Source organism: Pelodiscus sinensis, chromosome 19 (assembly GCF_052426305.1).
Source record: "Pelodiscus sinensis isolate ZL-2025 chromosome 19, ASM5242630v1, whole genome shotgun sequence".
Taxonomy (NCBI): domain Eukaryota; kingdom Metazoa; phylum Chordata; order Testudines; family Trionychidae; genus Pelodiscus; species Pelodiscus sinensis.
Window position 1 is genome coordinate 34,721,429 of NC_143070.1, and position 23,120 is coordinate 34,744,548.

The 23,120-nt window shown below is 60.8% G+C and overlaps 2 protein-coding genes across 7 annotated transcripts; both read right to left on the reverse strand.

The window, feature by feature from the left end:
• Positions 1-796: 796 nt before the first annotated feature.
• LOC149523131 (uncharacterized) lies at positions 797-5,934 on the reverse strand. 3 transcript variants are annotated; one of them, XM_089771255.1, is made up of 5 exons: positions 5,789-5,934; positions 5,254-5,321; positions 4,644-4,770; positions 4,048-4,161; positions 797-3,694 (listed from the first exon to the last, which is right to left on the reverse strand). In XM_089771255.1, exons 2-5 carry the CDS (start codon positions 5,275-5,277, stop codon positions 1,503-1,505), a joined length of 2,457 nt encoding a protein of 818 aa, XP_089627381.1. In that variant the 5' UTR covers positions 5,278-5,321; positions 5,789-5,934; the 3' UTR covers positions 797-1,502. The 3 variants fall into 3 exon arrangements, with proteins under 3 accessions (XP_089627381.1, XP_089627382.1, XP_089627380.1); XM_089771256.1 differs by lacking the exon at positions 5,789-5,934 and having other exon boundaries at positions 797-3,691; positions 5,254-5,486; XM_089771254.1 differs by lacking the exon at positions 5,789-5,934 and having other exon boundaries at positions 5,254-5,485.
• Positions 5,935-10,818: 4,884 nt separating this feature from the next.
• On the reverse strand, positions 10,819-17,051 carry LOC102453642 (uncharacterized). 4 transcript variants are annotated; one of them, XM_089771321.1, is made up of 5 exons: positions 16,914-17,051; positions 15,110-15,189; positions 14,513-14,639; positions 13,916-14,029; positions 10,819-13,562 (listed from the first exon to the last, which is right to left on the reverse strand). In XM_089771321.1, exons 2-5 carry the CDS (start codon positions 15,131-15,133, stop codon positions 12,115-12,117), a joined length of 1,713 nt encoding a protein of 570 aa, XP_089627447.1. In that variant the 5' UTR covers positions 15,134-15,189; positions 16,914-17,051; the 3' UTR covers positions 10,819-12,114. The 4 variants fall into 4 exon arrangements, with proteins under 4 accessions (XP_089627447.1, XP_089627444.1, XP_089627445.1 ...); XM_089771318.1 differs by having other exon boundaries at positions 10,819-13,565; XM_089771319.1 differs by lacking the exon at positions 16,914-17,051 and adding an exon at positions 15,554-16,643 and having other exon boundaries at positions 10,819-13,565.
• Between the last annotated feature and the right edge of the window lie 6,069 nt (positions 17,052-23,120).

Here is a 23,120-nt window from a genome sequence, read left to right on the forward strand (position 1 = left end):
GGGGCTGGGCTCTGGGAGCAGGCGAGTGGGGGAGGGCTCCGAGTGGGGCTGCCCAGCACAGAACCCCCCCAGGGGGACAGGGTGGGGGTCAGGGCCTGCCGCTCACACGGGGCAGCCGGTGGGGGGCCGGCCGCTCTGGGCGAGCCGGGGTCCTCCCTCGGCTGGGGGGGCGGAGGGAGGCAGATGCGTCAACGCAGGCGGATTAGACACAGATGATGAGTATTAGAAGAGCCGGGGGCCGGCAGGGGATTTGGGGAGCATCGGGGAACCCCAAAGGGAGGTCATCTCGGAACCGGCCCCACCCTGCCCGGCCATTGTCCCTGGACCGGCGGGGGGCGGCGGCTCGGGGCTGGGGCCTCAGACAGACACTTGGGCATGTCGAAAAATTCACCAGCCCCACAGAACCAGACTCCAGCCCCCTGGCTCCCCACACAGACTGGGGGGGCAAGGAGGGTCCCACGCCAGCCAGCGGGCCGGGCAGGGGTACCTGAGGCAGCCCATGGGAGAGACCGGGGGAGGGGGGTCCTGTGATGTCACACGAGGGGCTGAGACACCCCGGAGCCCCCCAATGCCGGATCTGGCAGCGTCAGGCCCTCCAACCCCCCCCCGGGCCAGGCCCCCCCTTACTGCCAACACAGACCCCGAGATCAGCGCCGGGGCGCACGGCCCCCGGGAATCCCTCCAGCCCCCACATATCCCCCTCCTTGGGGGGCAACGGCAGAGGGATACTCCCGTCACCCCCGGGAAAGGAGACCCACCCGCCCCCATGGGAAATCACACTGGCGGGGCGATCCTAGAAACCAGACGCCATTTTATTGGGGGAGAAAAGGGGGCTCGGAAGCGGCCCCAGAGGGAGCCCACAGGAGAGCCCCTCCGGGCTGGCAAACCCAAGCCAGAGCCGCTAAGGAGGACACAGAAACCACACGCCCCGGGGAGTCAAACACAGTCATGCGGTGCCACGTCCTGGCACGCCACGTGAATAAGAAAGTGAGCGACCCCAGAGCCCGCAGGGACACCCCCCAACCCGGCCCCAGGGCCACCCCCCTGCCGGGAGCAGCTCTAGGGCAGCGGGGAGCCCGGCCCAGGGGCTGGAGGAAGGTGGGGCAGGTGGACAGGGGGGAACTTCAGGCAGGCAGAGGCAGCTGGGGGGGGGCTCCCCCCTGCCGGGGGTTTGCTGAGGCCAGGCAGAGCCAGAGGGTCCTTGCTCAGGCCTCCCCCCCATCCAGGGGCAGCTGGGAGCCAAGCGCCCCTGCTGGGCGCGGGGACGTGGGGGGGGTCTGTCTCCCTGGGACCTCACGAGAATTTCCCTGCTGTAGGGGGAGTCTCTGATGTCCCATACAGCGTGAGCGCCACCAGGAGATTTTCCCGCCCTGTGAACGGCTCCGAGGTTCCTTCCCTGGGGGGGCCGGGTGCTCCGGGAGCAGCACAGGGAGCCCCCCCCCCTGCCCCATATCTTGCCGCTGTGAAGTCCAGTCGAACGGTCTCCTGCAACCAGGCTGCTCCTAGGGTCTCTTGCGTGTGTGGATTCTCCGATGTTTGGACAGCATCGAGCTGGTCCTGAATTTCTTCCCGCACTCGGGGCACGGGTGAGGCCTCTCCCCGGTGTGGATCCTCCTGTGTTTGGTGAGCTCCGAGCGAGCCTTGTAGCCCTTCCCGCACTCCGGGCACGTGTAAGGCCTCTCCCCGGTGTGGATTCTCCCATGCTGAATAAGGCTCGAGCGGTGGCTGAAGGATTTCCCACAGACCGAGCACCTGTGGGGTTCCTCGCCCGTGTGGGTTCTCTGATGCGTGTTAAGGGTTGCTTTCCAACGGAAACTCTTCCCGCACTCCGGGCATGTGTACGGCTTCTCTCCGGTGTGGATTCTCCTGTGTTCAATCAGGGCGGAGAGCTGTTTAAAGCCCTTTCCACATGCGAGGCAACTATAGGGTCTCTCCCCCGTGTGGGTGCGTCGGTGCCTAGCAAGATCCGACTTCCCCCGAAAACTTTTCCCACACTCCGGGCACGGATAAGGTTTCTCTCCTGTGTGGGTTTGCTGATGCACAATAAGTGCGGAGTTACAAATGAAGCTTTTCCCGCACTCCCGGCACTGAAAGGGTCTCTCTCCGGTGTGCACACGCTGGTGGATAAGAAGGTTAGATTTCCAAGTGAAGCCTTTCCCGCAGTGCATGCACTTATGGGGTCTCTCTCCTGTGTGGATTTTCTCATGATTGGCAAGATACATCCTCTGCAGAAAGCTTTTCCCACACTTGTGGCATAGATACGGTTTGTCCTTTGTGTGGATCTTCTGATGTGCAGTGAGCTGCGAGGGGAAAATGAAATCTTTCCCACACTCCAGGCACTTATAGAGTCTTTCTCCGGTGTGGATTCTCCGGTGGTGAAGAAGGACAGATCTTCCCCTAAAAGTTTTCCCACAATCCTGGCATTTATACGGGGCTTCTCCCGTGTGGATTCGCTGGTGCGCAATGAGGACGGAGTTCTGAATAAAACTTTTCCCACACTCCTGACATTGAAAGGGTCTCTCTGCCGTGTGCTTTCTCCGATGTATAACAAGATTGGACTTCCGAATGAAGCTTTTCCCACACTCAAGACACTGAAAGGGCCTCTCTCCGGTGTGCACGCGCTGGTGTATAATAAAGTGTGATTTCCGAATGAAGCTCCTGCCACACTCGAGACATTTAAAGCGTCTCTCTCCGGTGTGCGTGCTCTGGTGTATAAGGAGGTGTGATTTCCGAATGAAGCTCCGCCCGCAGTCCACGCACTTATAGGGTCTCTCGCCTGTGTGCATTCTCTCATGAGCTGTAAGTTTTGATCTCTCCGCAAACTTTTCCCCACAATCATGGCATTGATAGGGTCTGTCACCCGTGTGGATTCTTTGGTGCGTATTCAGGTGCGAACGGCAAATAAAATCTTTCCCGCACACAAGACACTTATAGGGTCTTTCTCCGGTGTGGATTCTCCGATGTTTAATGAGAGAGGAACTTTTTTTAAAACTTTTCTCACACTGCAGGCACTTGTACGGCTTCTCTCCCGCGTGGCTGCGCTGATGGACAATGAAGCGTGAGTTCCGAATAAAACTTTCCCCACACTCCAGGCATTTGTACGGTTTCTCCCGGGTGTGAGTATGCTGATGCGCGACAAGTTGTGAATTGCGGGTGAAACTTTTCCCGCACGCCAGGCATTTAAAGGGTCTCTCGCCGGTGTGAACTCGCTTATGCACGTTCAGTTCGGAATTCCGAAAAAAGGCTTTCCCACACTCCCCGCACCGATAGGGTCTCTCTCCGGTGTGCATGGTCTGGTGTTTCATAAGCCCCGCTTGGTCCACAAAACTCTTCCCACACTCCAGGCATTTATTGGGTCTGTCTCGTCTATGGACTGCCCTATGGTTCATGAGGGCTGGGCTCCGGCGGAACGTTTTCCCACACTCGGGGCATTTGTACGATTTCTCGTCCTTGGGACGTGCCGGCCGGATTGTCGTTTCCTTGACATCTTTCAATCCTCCTCCACCTGGAACGGATCCATCCGGTGTCTTCTGCCTCCCAGCCCCGTGTCGCGCTCCCCGGGCACGTCCCGCTGCCACGCCCGGGGGAAAACTCCCTCCGGCTCCTCCCAAGAACGTCTCTGGCGGTTCCACGCCCCCAGGACCTTCCTGCTGCCGATTCTCCTTCTTGTTCTCACCCTCGGCCCCGCTGCCTGCTGGGGAGACAGAACCCAGGCAGGAGTCACTGAGTGTGCCGGGGGAAAGGGCAGAGAGGGGACCAGCCACGAGGGAAAACACGACACAAGGTCTGGTGGGGAGGGGGCGACTCTGGGCTCAGCCTGCCCCCACCCAGACACGCCCCGGGGGGGAAAATTCCCGACAGCCAACGGGACGGGGGAGGGGAAGCAGGGCTGAGCTTTGCTTTGAGGTTATGGGATCTGCTGGCGGCAGCGCCGGCCTGGGCGAGAGGGGCCCAAACCGAGGGCTCTCGCTCGCAGGCCGTTCTGCAGGACCCAGCTTCTCCCTTCCCCGGACAGACGCGTCTGCCTCAGTTTCCCTCGTTGCTCACCTGGGCGGGCACCTCTCGGGGTCTCCCCTCCCGCGTCGGCCTGGAGATCCGGCACCCACGGCTCCTCCCCTCGCTCCAGCCGGGCGATCAGCTCGGGTTTGGGGGCGGGGAACCCTGCGCAGGGGGTGAAACCGGGCCAAGTCAGGGTGCATGGGGAGAGTCACAGGGAACGTTCCCCGGGGGAGCAGCAGACCCCGGGGCAGGGAGTTTTCCCGCCCTCCCCGGGAGATCTCAGGACAGACGGACACCGGGGGACTTGCTGACGGACGCCCAGCTCGGCTGCTGAACTCCTGCCCGGTTCCAGCCGGCCGAGCCCCCCCAAGGACGGAGCGAGCCCCAGGAAGGGAGCTGAGGGCGGCTCCGGGGGCGATAACACAGGCGGGGCCGGGCCCTGCTCCGAGCTCCGGCAGAGCCGCGGGGACGGGGGCGGCTGAGCGTGGCCGGTGGGTTTCGCTCCCCGGTCCCGTTCGCGGGGGTCGGAGAGGAAAGTGTCTCTCCCTGGAGCTCAGGGCCCCGTCCCCCTCCTCCCCAGGGAGGAACCGAGTCGGACTCCCCCCCCTTCCGGCCCCGGATCCCGCGGGGGGGGGGGGCCGTACCCAGCGAGGTCACCGTCTCGTAGTTCTCCTGCATGACGGCCCGGTAGAGGGCTCTCTGCGCCGGGCCCAGCAGCGCCCCCTGCCCCGGGGTGAAATACACGGCCACCTCCTCGAAGGCCACCGGCCCCTGCAACGGCAACAGCCCCACTCAGCCCCCGCCCGGCCGGACACGGGGGGAGCAGCCCCCCAGCTCAGAGCAGCCAGGAGGATGTGGGGGGAGGAGGAGGGAGCTCCTTTTGCCCCCCCCCCCGCCCAGCAGAGCTGGGCTGCTCCCGCCCCACACGTCTGCCAGCCCAGGCTGCCCCGGGAAGCGGAGCTCTGAGCCGGGGGGCAGGGACCCCGACAGCGTCCCTGGATCATTCCCAGCAGCTTCTGCCCCTCCCGGGGTGGCTGGCTCCACCCGGGGGAGTCTGGCAGCTTCCCAGCCCTGCTCGGGGGGGGGGTGCCAGGTTAGAAATGGGGGAACGTCCCCCTCTCACAGCCTCATGCCCGGGCTGTGGGGCTGGGCAGAAAGTCAGCCCCTGTGTGAACGTGTCCCCGCCGATTTGTACCAACCCTGCCCCCCACTGAACTACAGACCCCCCAGCCCCCTCCCCGGTCACCCCCTTACCTGAGCCGGCTCCATCCCAGCCATGGCCTGGCCCCACGGGGAGACACTCGGGGCCGGGACCCCTCAGCCTGTCGGGGCGAGAGGGGGCCGGTCACAGAAGGGGCCACTGGGGTCCCTGCCCCCCAGCTCGCTCCCTGCAGCCAGACGCCCCCGACACCCCCACAGCCCCTCCCCCCCAGGGGCACGCGGAAAGGCTGGGAAGGAGCGGGGGGGGGCAGGGGCTGGACCCAGCAGCTGGGGGGCGGTGAGATCTGGGCGGGGGGGCGGGTATTGGCCTTGTCACTGCAAAGCCCAGGGCCCCCCCCCCGCCGCCTCTGCCCGGCCGGTCCGACCAGTTTCCAGGGCGGGGGGGGAGAAAATTCCCGGCTGGCTGCGGGGTGGGGCAGCCCCTCCCCCTCTCTATGGGGCGGGGGGGCTGCCTTGTGTCTGCCCCCCCCGCCCTCCCCCAGCCAGGCTGCTCTGGCGCCCCCCCCCGCTCATCTCCCCTCCCTCCAGCCCCATAACCCTCCCCCTGCGCCCTGGGGGTGTCTCTTACCCGCCCCCCAAGCGCTGGGGCCGGGGCCGGCCGGGGGGGGCGCTGCGCGGGGAGCGGCTCCCGGGGAGCAGCGGGACCCTGCGGGCGACTCCCCCTCCCGACGGCAGCCCCGGCTCCCGGCCCGCCCCGCCCGCGGCCGCCGCTGGGTCCTAGCGCCGCCTCTCCCCCCGCGTCCCTCCTAGGCCTGGTTTCTTATCCACCGAGTTTAAGGGGGGGCAGCCCGGGGCCCAATGTGGATCCACTCCCCGGGGGGGGAGGGGACTCTCTGGTGCGGGCTCCCCGGCTCACCCCCCTTCCGTCCCTGTGCAGCCCCACAGGACCCCTGGGGGGCTCGCTGCCCCCTCAGTGAGGCCGGGGCAAGGGGGCCCTGCTGTGGGGGGCCCCTCTCCCTTCTGTGCGCTCCCCCGGCGTCGCACCCAGCCTGGGCGAAACAAACCCCATTTGTGAGACAACGGCAACCAAGAGGAACCGCGACTGGTCGCCCACCCCCATCTGCGGGGGAGCAGCGTTGGGGGGAACTAAAGGGCTGGGGGTGACGGGTGACACCCAGCTCCCCAAAAGCACGTCCCCCTCGTACTCAGGCAGGGTGGCAAGGAGCGTCCTGGTCCGGGCACCCCGAGAAAACAGCCCCGCTGGAGCCTGCAGCGTGTGGCGAAATAGCCCCCCCCCCCCCTCCAGGGGCTTCCACCTCCCCCACCCTCACAGCCCTCTTGCAACTGGCATGCAACACCCAGGGTAGCATGGCCATAGGGTGACACCAGCCTTTTCCCTGGCTGTGTCAATGGGTCACAGCCAGACAACTCCCCCAAGCCCCGGCTGTGTCAATGGGTGACAGCCAGACAGCTCCCCCAAGGCCCGGCTGTGTCAATGGGTGACAGCCAGACAGCTCCCCCAAGCCCCGGCTGTGTCAACGGGTGACAGCCAGACAGCTCCCCCAAGCCCCGGCTGTGTCAATGGGTGACAGCCAGACAGCTCCCCCTACCCCTGGCTGTGTCAATGGGTGACAGCCAGACAGCTCCCCCAACCGCCGGCTGTGTCAATGGGTGACAGCCAGACAGCTCCCCCTACCCCTGGCTGTGTCAATGGGTGACAGCCACACAGCTCCACCTACCCCCGGCTGTATCAATGGGTGACAGCCAGACAGCTCCACCTACCCCCGGCTGTATCAATGGGTGACAGCCACACAGCTCCACCTACCCCCGGCTGTATCAATGGGTGACAGCCAGACAGCTCCACCTACCCCCGGCTGTGTCAATGGGTGACAGCCACACAGCTCCCCCAACTCCCGGCTGTGTCAATGGGTGACAGCCAGACAGCTCCACCTACCCCCGGCTGTGTCAATGGGTGACAGCCAGACAGCTCCTCCTACCCCCAGCTGTGTCAATGGGTGACAGCCAGACAGCTCCCCCAACCCCCAGCTGTGTCAATGGGTGACAGCCAGACAGCTCCCCCTACCCCTGACTGTGTCAATGGGTGACAGCCAGACAGCTCCCCCTACCCCCGGCTGTGTCAATGGGTGACAGCCACACAGCTCCCCCTACCCCTGACTGTGTCAATGGGTGACAGCCAGACAGCTCCCCCAACCCCCAGCTGTGTCAATGGGTGACAGCCAGACAGCTCCCCCAACCCCCAGCTGTGTCAATGGGTGACAGCCAGACAGCTCCCCCAACCCCCAGCTGTGTCAATGGGTGACAGCCAGACAGCTCCCCCTACCCCTGGCTGTGTCAATGGGTGACAGCCAGACAGCTCCACCTACCCCCGGCTGTGTCAATGGGTGACAGCCAGACAGCTCCTCCTACCCCCAGCTGTGTCAATGGGTGACAGCCACACAGCTCCCCCAAGCCCCGGCTGTGTCAATGGATGACAGCCAGACAGCTCCACCTACCCCCGGCTGTGTCATTGGGTGACAGCCAGATAGCTCCCCCAAGCCCCGGCTGTGTCAATGGGTGACAGCCAGACAGCTCCCCTAATCCCCGGCTGTGTCAATGGGTGACAGCCAGACAGCTCCACCTACCCCCGGCTGTATCAATGGGTGACAGCCAGACAGCTCCCCCTACCCCCGGCTGTGTCAATGGGTGACAGACAGACAGCTCCCCCTACCCTCTGGCTGTGTCAATGGGTGACAGCCAGACAGCTCCCCCTACCCTCCGGCTGTGCCAATGGGTGACAGTCAGACAGCCTGGGGGGGGTCCCTTACAGACCACTCCCCTTCCCCCCATTATTCAAGCAAAGGGGGGGTGAGAAACTACATTTCCCTTTCTTCTTTTCAGAGCCCCCAATAAAATCCTACTCCCCCGCTCCCCATGCTGCGCCAGCCCCACACAGGCCCCAGGGACAGGGGCAGGAGTTAAAGCCAGGAGGGAAGTCGCTCACGGCCCACAAGAGGGGCCTTTGCCCGGCCTCCTACCTCAGCCACGGGGAGACGTCGACACCGGCCCCGCGTCAGGCCTCTCGGGGCACCGCCGGCCGCCTTCTCGCGTCCACCCGGCCCTCGTGGGACAGGTGCACCGAGCTCACCGTTCTCAGCTCTCTGGCTCCCCAGAGCCAACGGTGCCCTTGCAAGGCCCCGTCCACCCACCCACCGTCTCCCCAACCTCAGTCAGGAACTTCCTTCCCCATTTCAGCCTCTGGCTCTCGGAGCCGGGCCCCGGCACTCGCCCTCGGCGTGTCTGGCACTAGACACGTCCTGGGCCCTGTTCTAAGGACAGGAAAGTCTCACGGCAAACGCCAAGGAAGGGGGAACCCAAAACCACTCTGGAATATTTGGGAAGTCCCCCATGACTGTGAAGTCCATCCTCTCAGAGGCTATGTCTAGACTGCATCCCTCTGCCGATAGATGTATCAACAGGTGTGTTGCGAGCAAAACTCGTGAAGTCATTCTGCCGCTCTACTCTGCACTAGTTAGGCCTCAGCTGGAGTACTGTGTCCAGTTCTGGGCGCCACATTTCAAGAAAGATGTGGAGAAATTGGAAAGGGTACAGAGAAGAGCGACAAGAATGATTAAAGGTCTAGAGAACATGACCTATGAAGCCAGGCTTCATGAACTGGGCTTGTTTAGTTTGGAAAAAAGAAGATTAAGGGGGGACATGAGAGCGGTTTTCAAATATCTAAAAGGGTGTCACAAGGAGGAAGGAGAAAATTTGTTCCTCTTGGTTTCTGAAGACAGGACAAGGAGTAATGGGCTTAAAGTGCAGCAGGGGAGGTTTAGATTGGACATTAGGAAAAAATTCCTAACTGTCAGGGTGGTCAAATATTGGAATAAATTGCCAAGGGAGGTGGTGGAATCTCCCTCTCTGGAGATATTTAAGAACAGGTTAGATAGACATCTGTCAGGGATGGTGTAGACGGAGCGTGGTCCTGCCTTGAGGGCGGGGGGCTGGACTCGATGACCTCTCGAGGTCCCTTCCAGTCCTAGGATTCTATGATTCTAAATCAAGCATGTCGCAATTGCTAACAACACAGGGATTTAAATATCCTGTGCTTCATTAGCATAAACATGGCCTCTGCTTTTTTTTTTTATGGAGTTTTTTCGGGGAAAAAAAAAGGCCGTCTAGACGCGGATGTGTCGAAAATAAACCCTTTTTCGAAAGATCCTGTAAACCTCATTTTTTGAGGAACAAAGGATCTTTCGAAAAAGGGTTTATTTTCGACAAATCTGCGTCTAGACGGCCTTTTTTCCCCCCGAAAAAAGTGGCAGCCATGTTTATGCTAATGAAGCGTGGGATATTTAAATCCCTGCTTCATTAGCAATTTCGATGTGCCTAATCTACATCCCTCTGTCGATAGAGGTATAGTCTAGACACACGGGCTACGTCTATACTGGCAGCTTCTTGCGCAAGAACTCTTTTGCGGAAGAGTTCTTGTGCAAAAACTCTTCTACAAGAGCGCATCTACACTGCCATGTGCTTTTGCACAAGAGCATCCATGCCAGTGTAGATGCTCTCTTGTGCAAGAAAGCTCCGATGGCCATTTTAACCATCAGGGCTTCTTGCGCCAGAAATTCGTGTTGCCTGTCTACACTGGCCTCTTCTGGAAGAGCTCTTGCACAGGATGGCTTCTTCCTGAGCAGGAGCGTCAGAGTTCTCGCGCAAGAAGTCCTGATTTTCTACAGCATAACGTCAGTTTACTTGTGCAAGAACACGCGGCCAGTGTAGACAGGCGGTATGTTTTCGCGCAAGAGCGGCCGTTTTCGCGCAAGAACGCGCCAGTGTAGACACAGCCACCCAGAGTAACTGAGTATCAAAGTACAGGGCGGAACAGCCTTCTACAAAAGGGAAAATGACAAAGCACGGTGAGCCAGGCGCCACCTCCCCATTCATGAAGGGAGATCCCAGAAAACGTTACGATTCACAGACAGCGCTTTAAGCATTGCCGCACTAAAGAAAGAGGCCAGTAAGGCAAATCTAACTAAACATTTCCTATCTACAAATGACCTGGGCCGTGTCCAGACTCAGGGGTTTTTTCGGGAAAAGTAGCCTTTTCCCGAAAAAACTTCCCCTGCGTCCAGACTCAAGCCGCGTTCTTTCAAAATTATTTCGAAAGAACGCGGCTTTTCTTTCAATGGCGGTAAACCTCGTTTCACGAGGAAGAACGCCTTCTTTCGAAAGTTCCTCTTTCGAAGGAAGGCGTTCTTCAATGTAAAGAGGCCGTCTTCGAAAGAGAGCATCCAGACTCGCTGGGTGCTCTCTTTCGAAAAAGCGGATTTCTCTTTCGAAAGATCCGCCTGCAGTCTAGACGCGATCTTTCGAAAGAGGCTCTTTCGAAAGATGCTTTCGAAAGAGGCTCTTTCGAAAGAAGCCTGCAGTCTAGACATAGCCCTGGATTCAGCGGGAAAAATGCCAAATGCCACCTTCCCCAGAGGTTGAAGCTGTGATGTGTCGACCTGAAGAGACGGGAGCTACTTTGTTAGAGCGACCCAACGACCACCCAAGATTTTATCTTTGTGTCCTCGTTCAGGGAGGAGACTGACGGTTCTGCGCCAGGAACAGATCTTGGGCGCGTGGCCAGGCCACGGGCGCTAAGGACAATGGCAGAGCTCTGAGATTTTTATTGACACAAAAGAAAACACTAACCAAGCCACACGGCAGAGTCCCAAAGCAGCAAACCAATTCCCAAGCCCCCGGCGGCCACACGCCCCTTCTAACCGCTCAGCGTAACGGACCCCAGCGCCGCTTCCCCTTGCGGGACACAGGTCTGGAGGCTCCTCTGTGGGGGCAGCCACCTCCTCTGCACCTGGGGTCTGGCGCCAGCTGAGACCCAGCGCCAATCCCCTCCGTGCGGAGAGCCGGCCAGGCCACCCAGCCGACTGGCTCCGGATCTGCCCCTGCCGGGCTGCAGATATACCCCAGTCTCTGCTGTGGAGTCCCTCTGCATCCCCCAGCCCCGCAGGGATTCCTCTCTAGCACGCAGGGGCCTGGCGGAGGGGCAGACGCACCAAAGCCGGGTTCCTAGGCGTGGTGGGCAAAGGACACTGGGGTGCAGGGGAGGGAGAGGTGGAAGGGGAAAAGGAGACACCCCCCCTCGCGAGTCGGGCAGAGGTTGCTCTGAGCAGAGGCGGGTGGGGGCAGGACTCACCCCGCCCCACGCAAGCAGCCCAGACCCCCTGTTACTTCCCACTCCCCGCGGCAGCTCGGCGAGAGGCGGCTGAGGGCCAGTGCATGAGAGAGACACGGCTCAGACCGCCACGTGCCTGGCAGCCGGGCCTGCAGCCATGGGAGGGTGTCCGGGAACGGGGACTTAGTGCCACTAACCCTCGCTCTGGAAAGGGGAACTAAAGAAAGGGGGGGCGGAGCAGCTGCCTGTGCCAGCTGGGAGGGGAAGGAAGGGGGGGACTTCAGCCAGGCAGAGGCAGCGTTTGGGGGAGTTTCTGCCCCCCCCCGTGTCCCAGTAGCAGGGCTGCAGCAGGGGGTGGGGGAGAGCGCCTACTGGGGGCATCTCCCCCTCGGCCGGGGGTTTGCTGAGGCCAGGCAGAGCCAGAGGGTCCCTGCCCGGCTGCTGCTGGAACCTCACCCCAGCCAGGGGCAGCTGGGAGCCAAACGCCCCTTCTGGGCGCGGGGACAAGGGGGGGGGGGTCTGTCTCGCTGGCCAGTGCAAGCCGGAGCCCCGTGAGAATTTCCCTGCCGTGGGGGGAGTCTCTGATGTCCCACACGGCGTGAGCGCCCCCGGGAAAATTTCCCACGCTACGAACAGCTCCGAGGTTCCTTCCCCGGGGGGGCCGGGTGCTCCGGGCGCAGCGCAGGGAGCTCCCCGGGGCCCCAGCTCTGGCCGCTGGGTGGGTCACGGAGCCGTGAAGTCCAATCGCACCGTCTCCTGCAGCCCGGCTGCTCCTAGGGTCTCGCGCGCGTGTGGATTCTCCCGTGATTGGCAAGGGACGAGCTCTTCTTGAAGCTTTTCCCGCACTCCCGGCATTGATAGGATCGCTCGCTTGCGGGCTCCCCCACGTTTAACAAGGTCTGAGCGCGGACGGAAAGCTTTTCCCCAGCCCAGACACTGATGGGTTTTCTCTCGTGCGTTTTCTCGTGCGCGCGAAGTTTGGATTTCACCCGGAACGCTTTCCCGCACCCCGCGCATGCGTGCGGCTTCTCCCCCGTGTGGATTCTCTCATGCTCACGAAGTTTGGATTTCACCCGGAAACCTTTCCCGCAGCCCGCGCATGCGTACGGCCTCTCCCCGGTGTGGATCCTCTCGTGCGCGCTGAGTTTGGACTTCACCCGGAACGCTTTCCCGCAATCCACGCACTCGTGTGGTTTCTCCCCGGTGTGGATTTTCTGGTGGTTGGTCAGGACCGATCTCGCGATGAAGCTCTTCCCACACTCCAGGCATTGATACGGCCTCTCCCCCGTGTGGGTGCGCTGATGCTGAAAAAGCACCGACCTTTGACTAAAACCTTTCCCGCACTCCTGGCATTTATAGGGCCTCTCTCCCGTGTGGGTTCGCTGGTGTACGTTGAGTGCCGCCGTCTGTCGAAAGCTTTTCCCGCACTCCGGGCATTCGTAAGGTCTCTCCCCCGTGTGGGTTCGCTGGTGCGTAAAAAAGGCGGAGCTCTTGCTGAAACTTTTCCCGCACTCTTGGCACTTGTAGGGTACCTCCCCCGTGTGGCTTCGCTGGTGGGCGATCAGCCGGACTCGGTGTGTGAAGCTCTTCCCGCACTCAAGGCATTTAAAACACCCCTCGGTCGTGTGGGTTTGCTGGTGCGTGAAAAGGGCGGAACTATTGCTAAATCTTTTCTCGCACTGCTCGCATTGATAGGGCCTCTCCCCCGTGTGGGTCCGCTGGTGCACGATCAGCTTGGCTCTTTGGATAAACCCTTTCCCGCACTCCTGGCACTGGTACGGCCTCTCTCCGGTGTGAATGAGCTGGTGCGTAAAAAGGGTGGAGCTCTTCCCAAAACCCTTCCCGCACTCCGGGCACTTATAGGGTCTCTCGTCTCCGTGCGTTTCCTGGTGTGCAAGAAGTGCTGAGCGCGCGTGAAAACGGTTCCCGCACTCCAGGCATTGATACGGCCTCTCCCCTGGGTGATATTTCTCTTCGCCGGGACTCGTCTGTGGGACGGGGGACGTCTGGCGTCCTTGTTGAGTGGATACATCCGGTTTCTTCTCCGGAGAGTTTCCCGCCTGCCTCTCTGCCCCGTGTAGCTCTCCCCAGGCATTTCCCTCTTCCAAGGACAGAGGAAAACTCCCTCCGGCTCCTCCCAAAAATATCTCCTGTGGTTCCACTTTCCAAGGACCTTCCGGCTGCTCATTCTCCTCCTTGATCCAATTCCCTGCCCCGCCGCCTGCTGGGAGAGACAGAACCCAGAGGAGAGTCACGGCCCAGACAGGGCAGAACGAACCGAGAGGGGAACAGCAAAGGGAGAAAACTCCCCAAGGTCTCTGCTGAGAAGACTTTGGGTTCTGCCTCCGCACCCCACCCAAACACTCCGCCAAAGAGGAAATTCCCCACAGCGAACGGGATGGGGAGGAGGCAGGGCTGAGATTTGCCCGGAGGCTACGGCACCGGCCGACGGCCGCCCTGGCCTGGGCGAGACGGGGCAGAACCGAGGGGCCCTTGTTCCTCGCACGTTTTGGGGAGTCCTGGCTTTTCCCACCACTTGCCTGATTATCTCCCTCTGTTTCCGCGGCTCCTCACCTGGGCGGGCGCCTCTCGGGGTCTCCCCTCCCGCGTCGGCCTGGAGATCCGGCACCCACGGCTCCTCCCCTCGCTCCAGCTGGATGATCAGCTCGGGTTTGGGGACGGGGAACCCTGCGCAGGGGGTGAAACCGGGCCAAGTCAGGGTGCATGGGGAGAGTCACAGGGAATGTTCCCCGGAGGAGCAGCAGACCCTGGGACAGGGAGTTTTCCCGCCCTCCCCGGGAGATCTCTGGACAGACAGACCCGGGGGACTTGCTGACGGACGCCCACCTCGAGTGCCGAACTCCTGCCCGGTTCCAGCCGGCGGAGCCCCCCCAAGGACGGAGCGAGCCCCAGGAAGGGAGCTGAGGGCGGCTCCGGGGCGATAACACAGGCGGGGCCGGGCCCTGCTCCGAGCTCCGGCAGAGCCGCGGGGACGGGGGCGGCTGAGCGTGGCCGGTGGGTTTCGCTCCCCGGTCCCGTTCGCGGGGCTCGGAGAGGAAAGTGTCTCTCCCTGGAGCTCTGGGCCCCGCCCCCCTCCTCCCCAGGGAGGAACCGAGTCGGACTCCCCCCCCTTCCGGCCCCGGATCCCGCGGGGGGGGGGGGGGGCCGTACCCAGCGAGGTCACCGTCTCGTAGTTCTCCTGCATGACGGCCCGGTAGAGGGCTCTCTGCGCCGGGCCCAGCAGCGCCCCCTGCCCCGGGGTGAAATACACGGCCACCTCCTCGAAGGCCACCGGCCCCTGCAACGGCAACAGCCCCGCTCAGCCCGACACCGGGGGGGGGAGGGGAGGGAGCAGCCAGGGAGATGGGGGAGGTGAGGGGGGAGCTCCTTGTGCCCCCCCAGCAGAGCCAGGCTGCTCCCACCCCACACGCCTGCCGGCCCCAGGCTGCCCCGGGAAGCGGAGCTCTGAGCCGGGGGGCAGGGACCCCGACAGCGTCCCTGGGCCGTTCCCAGCAGCCTCTGCCCCCCCCAGGGGGGGCCAGCTCCGCCCGGGGAGTCTGGCCAGCTTCCCAGCCCTGCCCGGGGATGGGGCAGGGTTTGAAATGGGGGAACGTTCCCCCCCCACTCCTGACCTGTGGAGCTGGGCAGAAAGTCAGCCCCTGTGTGAATGTGCCCCCGCAGGTTTGTCCCCCCCGCCTCCTCCTTGTGCGTCCCCCCCCACACACACTGAAATACAGACCCCCCCCATCCCTTCCTCAAGCCCCCTACCTGAACCGGCTCCATCCCAGCCATCGCCCGGCCCTGTCCCTGGGCCGACGGGGAGACACACGGGGCCGGGACCCCTCAGCCTGTCGGGGCGAGAGAGGAGGGGGGGTCAGGTTACAGAAGGGTCCACTGGAGTCCCTGCCCCCCCCCATGCTCCCTCCCTGCTCTTCAATATCACACTCCCTCCAGGCAACTTATCCCAGCATGTCACCCCTCTGACAGGCAGAGAGTTTTTCCTCACGTCCAACCTCACCCTCCCTTGCTGCAGTGTCAGCCCATTGCTTCTTGCTCTATCCTCAGAGGCCAAGGGGAACAATTTTCCTCCCTCCTCCTTCACACCCTTTTAGATACCTGAAACCAGCTCTTGTGTCCCCCTCAATCTTCTCTTTTCTCAACTAAACAAACCCAATTCCTTCAGCCTTCCCTCCTAGCTCCTGTTCTCTCGACTTTGCGTCTTTCTTGTTGCTCTTCTCTGGACCCTCTCCGATGTCTCCACATCTTTCCTGGAAAGCGGTGCCCAGAACTGGACCCAAGACCCCAACGGAGGCCTAACCAGCGCAGAGCGGAAGAACGACTTTTCCGGTCTTGCTCACAACACGCCCGTTCACGCTGCCCAGCATCATAAAAACCAATGGCCCTCTAGCACCATAGAGACTAACAGAAATATAAATATTGTCATGAGCCTTCGTGGGCACAACCCACTTTGCAGGTGACAAATAATCCCGGAAGCAGGGTTTGCTTTTTTTGCCACAACGTCGCCCTGTTGACCCCTATTTCGCTGGCGGTCCACTCTGACCCCTAGATCCCTTTCTGCCGGACTCGTCGCTTCCCGTTCTGTGTGTGTGTGACATGGATTGTCCCTTCCTAAGTGGGGCACTTTGCATTTGTCCTTATTCAACTTCATCCTGTTTCCCTCCGCCCATTTCTCCGGTTTGTCCAGATCAGTCTGAATTCTGACCTGTCCTACAAAGCCCTCGCAACCCCTCCCAGCGTGGGATCATCGGCAAACTTAATAAGCGTCCTTTCTATGCCGATATCTAAATCGTTGCTGAAGATACTGATCAGAGCCGGTCCCAGAACAGACCCCTGCGGAACCCCACTCGTTATGCTCTTCCAGCAGGATTGAGAATCATTCATAACGACTCTCGGGTTCTCCAGCCGGTACCGCACCCTCCTTACGGTGGCCCCAGCTAGGTTGTGTCCCTAGTCTATTGATAAGCAGCTGAGGCGAGGTTGCTTTGCTAAAACCAGGGGGGCCGTGCCCCATGCTCCCCAGTCCCCCCCCCGGGGGCTTTCGCGGCCAGCGAGCGTGATGATGTCATTCTGCCGCCCGGCAGGAAAAACTTATTTCTATAGCGAGATAACACATCCGGAGCAGGGAGTGTGTGCGGGGGGCGGGCTGGGTTTTGGACCTGGAGCTGCCCAGCCCCCAGGCAAAGCCCCCACCTGCCCCCAAAGCCTGGGGGGCTGACAAATTCCCCTCTGGCGGCAGGGTGGGGCCGCCCCTCCTGCCCCATGGGGGGGAGCTGCCCAGGTATCCCCCCACCCCGGCTCCCTGTGCCTCTCCCTTCCGCAGCTGGGCTGTTCTTTCTCTGACAGCCCCCCCTTTCCTCCCAGTGCCCCCCCAGTTCCCCTTTAATGCAGCCCTGCTCCCACCCACCCCAAAAGTCAACTCTGACCCCCCCGCATCGCCCCGCCCCTTCAGTGCCCCCTGCACCCCCCCTCCTGCCCCCCACCCTGCCCCTGCACCCCCTTGCTCCCCCAACCCCCTTATCTGCACCCCCCCATGCAGAGGGGTGTCTCTTACCTGCCCCCCAAGCGCTGGGGCCGGAGCCGGCTGGGGGGGGCGCTGCGCGGGGAGCGGCTCCCGGGGAGCAGCGGGACCCTGCGGGCGACTCCCCCTCCCGGCGGTGCTGCGGGGAGCCCGGCGCATGCGCAGTGGCCGCTGCCCAGGCCGGGAGTCAGGCTGCGCCCAGGGACAAAGGGAGCCCCGACGGGCCGCCCGCCCGGGGCCGCTGGGTCCTAGCGCCCGCCGTACATCCAGGCACCAGAAAAAGAGACCTGAGCATGGGGGGGGTCTGGGGAGGCTCAGAGCGGGACACTTCTCCCCAACTTTAGGGGAACGTTAGAAACCAGTAACTCTGCCGGGGGGGGGGCTTTTTTTGGGGGGGGCACAGACCCACAGAAAAATCAGTTGGGGGCCGCGCACAAGTGCGAAGCAAAAATAAAAAAATAAAAGACCCCCCCCGACGTGGCCCCAGACTGAGAAGGAGACAGACGCTCCCCACATCCCCCTGGTACCCCACAACCTGGGGGGGGCTGGTAGATTTTGTGGGCTCCAGCCCCTGCCCCTCCCCCGAGCAACAACATGGGCTCCCCAATGCTGGGGAGGGGGGCCTGAGCCTTCGGGGCTGCATCCGCCCCCCCACCCCTGACCTCTGCACAGAGGGAAGTGGGGGGCATGGGCCCCCTTTATTGTGGGGGGGGTCTCCTGGCTCACCCTGCCCCACCCCTGTGGAATCCAATAGCAGCCGGGGCTGAGTCCTGACTTCCACTCCTCGCCCCCCCAGGGTCTGCCTGGCCTTGAGACCCCCCCCAAAAAAATCCACCTTCCCTTCTGCTAGGAGGGCTCCCGGGGTGGGGAGAGGGCACCTCCCAGGGACTCCGGCTTTCCGCCGCTTGCCCGCCCACGTTCCTGCCAGCCCACGGGGGGCGGTACTGGCCCACGTTACCGCCGGGGATCATGGGAGCTGGCCGCTCCCCGTGTCCGACAGCCGGGGGGCACCGGCTTATTTCTCACGGGGGGGCGCTGCTGGAGAAAGTGCCAGTTGCTTCGGGGATTTCTCGGGCTCAGGCCTTGGCCCGGGGAGCGCTCGCTAAGAGGGACCCCGCTGCTTTTCTCGCTCAGGGCGGGAAGGGGGCCTGCCAAGCGTTTCCAGGCAGGGCCGGACGGATCGCGCAGGCCCCGCCGGGCAGGAAAGAGCAGAAGCCAGAAATTAACTTTACTCTGTGAACCGTGGCCCCCCGATGCGACCGCATCCCAGCGACGCAAGAGCAAACCGGGGGCACTGAGCTGGGGGAGGGAGGGGCCGTCCCTCTGGTTGTTAGACGCATAAATCAAGCCCGGAGGACTTTGCGAAACGACCCTCAGGCTGCGTCTCCAGGACGAGTTTTTTCTCAGCACAAAATATGCTAAGGAGGGACTCATTTGCATGAGCCGCAGTCTCATTTGCATGTTTTCTGCCGATCCGTCTTTGAACGGGGTGAGGGGAGGTGGCGCTCAAAAACAAGCCGTGGGTTTCCTTTTTGCACAAAACCCTTTTCCCTCCTTTTTTGGGGCGTAAGGATCTTGCGGGAAAAGGGGGGGGTTTGTGCAAGAAGGAAACGTTCCCACGGCTTGTTTGTGCGCAAAACCCACCGGCGCAAAAATGGATTGGCAGAAAATATGCAAATGAGACCGCGGCTCATGCAAATGAGTCCCTCATTAGCATATATTGTGCCGAGAAAACTCGTGGTGTAGACGTAGCCACGGTGAGGGCGACTCAGACCAGACTTTCCCTCCCCATCTGAGTGCGAGTTTCCTGGCACTGGGTGTTTTCCTGGGCGTCCCTGGGGGCAGACCGCTGGCGAGGGACGCGCCGCTCAGACTACAGGCAAGTTTCTAGCCCAGGAGTTGGTGTCGAAAAGTTGGAAACACGCCAGCACGTCCCGAAAGCGCCGCGTCCAGGGGAAAAAATCACTCCACACCGTGTTAAAAAACAGATCTTTGCGCCCATCTCGTGCGTATACAGGGCCTGGCACATTGCATCTGCTCCAGGCTGGCCGTGTCCTGACACAGCTGTCAAATGCCTCTTTTCCACAGCTCTGCTTTGCTTCTGGGCTTGCTCCTCCCGAGAGGGATACCAACCCATCTCTCCTGGAAATCTGCACCCGAGCCAGGGAGGCTGGGTGGACGGCTCCTGTACGGGCCGGCTCCCAAAGAAGGGAACAGGCGTCCCGGCGAAAGCGGAAGGTGGGAAAGTAAAGACGGGTTTTCCCGCCGGCGGCTGTACCCTCGTAAAACGTGACTCGCTCCCCTTCGCAATCCAGATATGCCCCGATGTGACTGGAGGTACAAGGCAGGTCCAGCATGGCCTTAGGGGAGGTGAGGGCCCAGGACTGCGCCCCGGCACGCTGCAGAGCCCAGATCCCCTTCTGGGGAAAGGATTAACGCTCCCTCCTGTATCACAGACCCTTTGGCAATGCCCATGACCCACGGCTGTCTGCCCCCCACCTCTCCTCCCCGGTAACATCTCCCCGCAGTGAAGGCCTTGCAGCCCAGCACACAGGCAGCAGGGTGAAACCTGTCCCTGCCGAAGTCCATGTGGCTTTGGTTCATCACAGTCTCGTCCCTGGACAAGAGGCGACAAGGGGTTCGCTAGGTCTGGATTCGGAGTGGCCTGCACTGGGAGAGGAGGAAGAGAGAGACAGGGGGAGAGGGTTAAGCCCTGTCCTCACTGCAGAGTTAACCCAGGCACGGACTCGGCTGCTCACCGGTGTTCCCGCTGCCTTTTTTCATCTGTGTGTGGAATAAATTTTGTTGCGTGCACCGAGGCCTGTGTGGATGTGCACCACCAGGAGACACACACACTGCCCACTGAGGGCGCTCTGCTAATCAGCTGGGAGACACCTGAATCTCTCCTGAGCGGCCGCCCGAGCAGCCAGCTTATAGGAAACCCCGCTGCTCACCCCAATGTCCTTCCTGCCCGGACACACGGACCCCCCCCCCCTCCTAGCTTGAGTTCAGTGGCACTTTCCACCCCGGCCAGCTGAGCTTCCACTGTCTCTTGGGCTGGCACCCTTCCCATTTTGCCACGAGGACACGGGCCAAACCACGCCAGTCACGAGCCGCCGGAAGCTTTTTCCGAACACGAAGCCGGAGAGCGTAACGAATCGTGGTCGTAGGAAAATACCGGCAGGACTTACCTTCCCTCTCTGCCTTCCAGATCAGAAAGCTCAGCTGATAGGGCAGAGCCTCTGGAGACAGAGAGGAGCAGAAGAAAAGGTGATTTCCCCCTTTCTGGCAGGAAAACAGCCCCACAAAAACGTCAGGCTGCCGGCTTCCTAGCACTTTTCAATGCCGAGCCGATTATTAGTTAATCGTGTAATCGACAAAATCACTGTGGGCCGCACGAGGACCGAACTGCACACTTCCTAACGTCCCTCCTGGCCCCACGGGAAAAGGAATTCAAACTTTCCCGGGGCTTTCCCTGTGCACCCGGGAGAGCAGCGGAGTTGAAAGAGCTGGCCAGAGCGGTCACAAGGGGGCACTATGGGACACCTACTGGAGGCCAAGGGTGTTGAATTCCCCAGCGCTGCGGCTGCTCTACCGTCCAGTCGCCCATGCCAGGTCGAATGTAGCGTTACTCCTCGGGAAAAGCAGGGGCACCGTAATCGACTGTCAGAGCTCTTAAAAACCGCAGAACGGGCTTGGTGGTGCGGGCTCGCTTAGGGAAAAAAAAATCACCCTCCTGTGGCTAAGTTTGACCTAAACTCTCCATTTAGAAGCAGAGAGACCCTCCCCATGTTCCCCATCGCACCCCAGACGAGTAGAACTTGTGTGCTCCAGCCGCCCTCGGAAGCCAGCTCTCTCTGTTGCTGCACCCGGGGGGAGAGCAGCGTTCCTTCTCATTGATTCCATCCACACACAGAATAAATTTTGTTCTGCGCACCGGGGCGTGTGCGGATGTGCACCGCCCACAGACACACGCTGCCGCTGCGGCCTTGTTTTATCCGGGATGGGATGACGTTTATGGAAACGTAACGGACGCAAAGGAGAGGGGATGTTTGAGCGCAGAGGCTGCTCGCTCCTATCTTTTTGCCCGTTGTCATTGGTTACTAGTTATTTGCTGGCAGACATGTCTGCGAGCGGCCGTCTGCTTTTGAAGCGGGACAGCAAAGGCAGCCAAAATCAGAGAAGTGAATAAGGAAAAGTTATTTACTTGTTCCCATAACACAAATTAATAGGAGGTCACCAAATTAATAGACGGCAGGTGTAAAACAAACAAAAGGACATTTTTCTTCACGTGGTGCACAGTTAACCTGTGGAACTCCTCGCCAGAGGATGTTGTGAAGTCCAGGACTTTAACAGGGTTCAAAAAAGGACTAGATAAATTCACAGAGGATAAGTTCATCAATGTCTGTAGGTGTCCCTAGCCTCGGTTTGTCTGGAAATGGGCGACGGGAGGGATCACATGAGGATTCCCTGTTGTGTTCCCTCCCTCTGGGGCACTGTGGGCAGACGTGACACTGAGCTGGATGGACCTTTGCTCTGACCCCATCGGGCCATTCTGACGTCCTTATAAGATTTCACTAGCGACTAGGAGGGCTAATCCAGTGCCTTGCGGGCCCTGCTAGCCCTACGGTGCTGCTCTTCCTTTCCAGCAAGGAACTGCCCCCTTCCCAGGCAGCTAATGAATGCGACATCCAGGCTCCAACCACCCATCGGCAGTCGGTGCGGCGGCCCCAGGTCTGTGTCGTGGAGGGGGGCTGTTCTGAGAGCAATCTCTCTTCACTACCAGCCAAATTGTGAATGAGTTTGACTCACCCCCCCTCCCCAATGGCTGTGCTGAGGTTTTATTTTTAGAGGTTTTATTTTTAGCCTGCTTCTTTCCATAGCTCGCGCCGGCTGCTGGGAGCACCAGGGCCTGGAGGAGCTCCCGAACCCTCCCTGATTCCTCCCTGGCCCCTTTTTTTCTTTTTGCTTGACAAATTTGTGTCCGGTATTTTTAATCCATCTGGCAACCCTACAGGCGAGCCGGGCAGCCACCAATCGGTGAGGACCAGGCCTAGGACTTCAGGCGATTCCAGCCAATGGATAAAACCGGGAGATGTGGCCAATCACTGAGGAGCCCCTCCCCCCTCAGACCTTCCCACTAGGGTCACCTTCTCTTTCTGGGTGTCCGGAGGCTATCCCCCAGCCCCTCCCAACGCCCCCTATGTCTGCCTCAGATCTCCCCTCCTGCAGCTGAGACGGACCTATGGCTGGAGAGCTGTGCCCAGGGATTCTCCGGGGCCTGGTCGGCGTGCGGCAGCCCCAGTGCTGGAGAACCAGGACTTTGCAAGAAGTGGGGATCCTGTAAGAATTCAGGGCTTCTTGCGCAAATACTTTGACACTCCCGCTCAGGGACAAGCCCTCTTACACAAGAATACCTGCGCAAGAGGGCCAGTGTAGACAGGCACCTTCATTTTTTGCGCAAGAAAGCCCCATGGCTAAAATGGCCAACGGAGCTTTCTCGTGCAAAAGCGCGTCTATACTGGGCACGATACTTTTGTGCAAATACTTTTCATGGAAAACTTTTCCATTAAAAGTATTTCTGCAAAATTATGCCAGTCTAGATGCAGCCATACTGTCTAGACCATCCCTGATAGACATTTATCTAACCTGCTCTTCAATATCTCCAGAGACGGGGATTCCACAACCTCCCTGGGCAATTTATTCCAGTGTTTCACCACCCTGACAGGTAGGAACTTTTTCCTCATGTCCAACCTAAACCTCCCTTGTTGCAGTTTCAGCCCATTGCTTCTTGTTCTATCCTCAGAGGCCAAGATGAACAAGTTTTCTCCCTCCTCCTTGTGACACCCTTTTAGATACCTGAAAACCGCTCTCATGTCCCCCCTCAGTCTTCTCTTTTCTAAACTAAACAAGCCCAATTCTTTCAGCCGTCCCTCCTAGCTCCTGTTCTCTAGACCTTTCATCATTCTTGTTGCTCCTCTCTGGACCCTCTCCAATTTCTCCACATCCTTCTTGAAATGCGGTGCCCAGAACTGGACACAATACTCCAACTGAGGCCTAACCAGCGCAGAGCAGAGCGGAAGAATGACTCCTCGTGTCTTGCTCACAACACACCTGTTAATGCAGCCCAGAATCCTGTTTGCTTTCTTTGCAACAGCATCACACTGCTGACTCCTATTCAGCTTGTGGTCCACTATAACCCCTAGATCCCTTTCTGCCGGACTCCTTCCCAGACAGTCG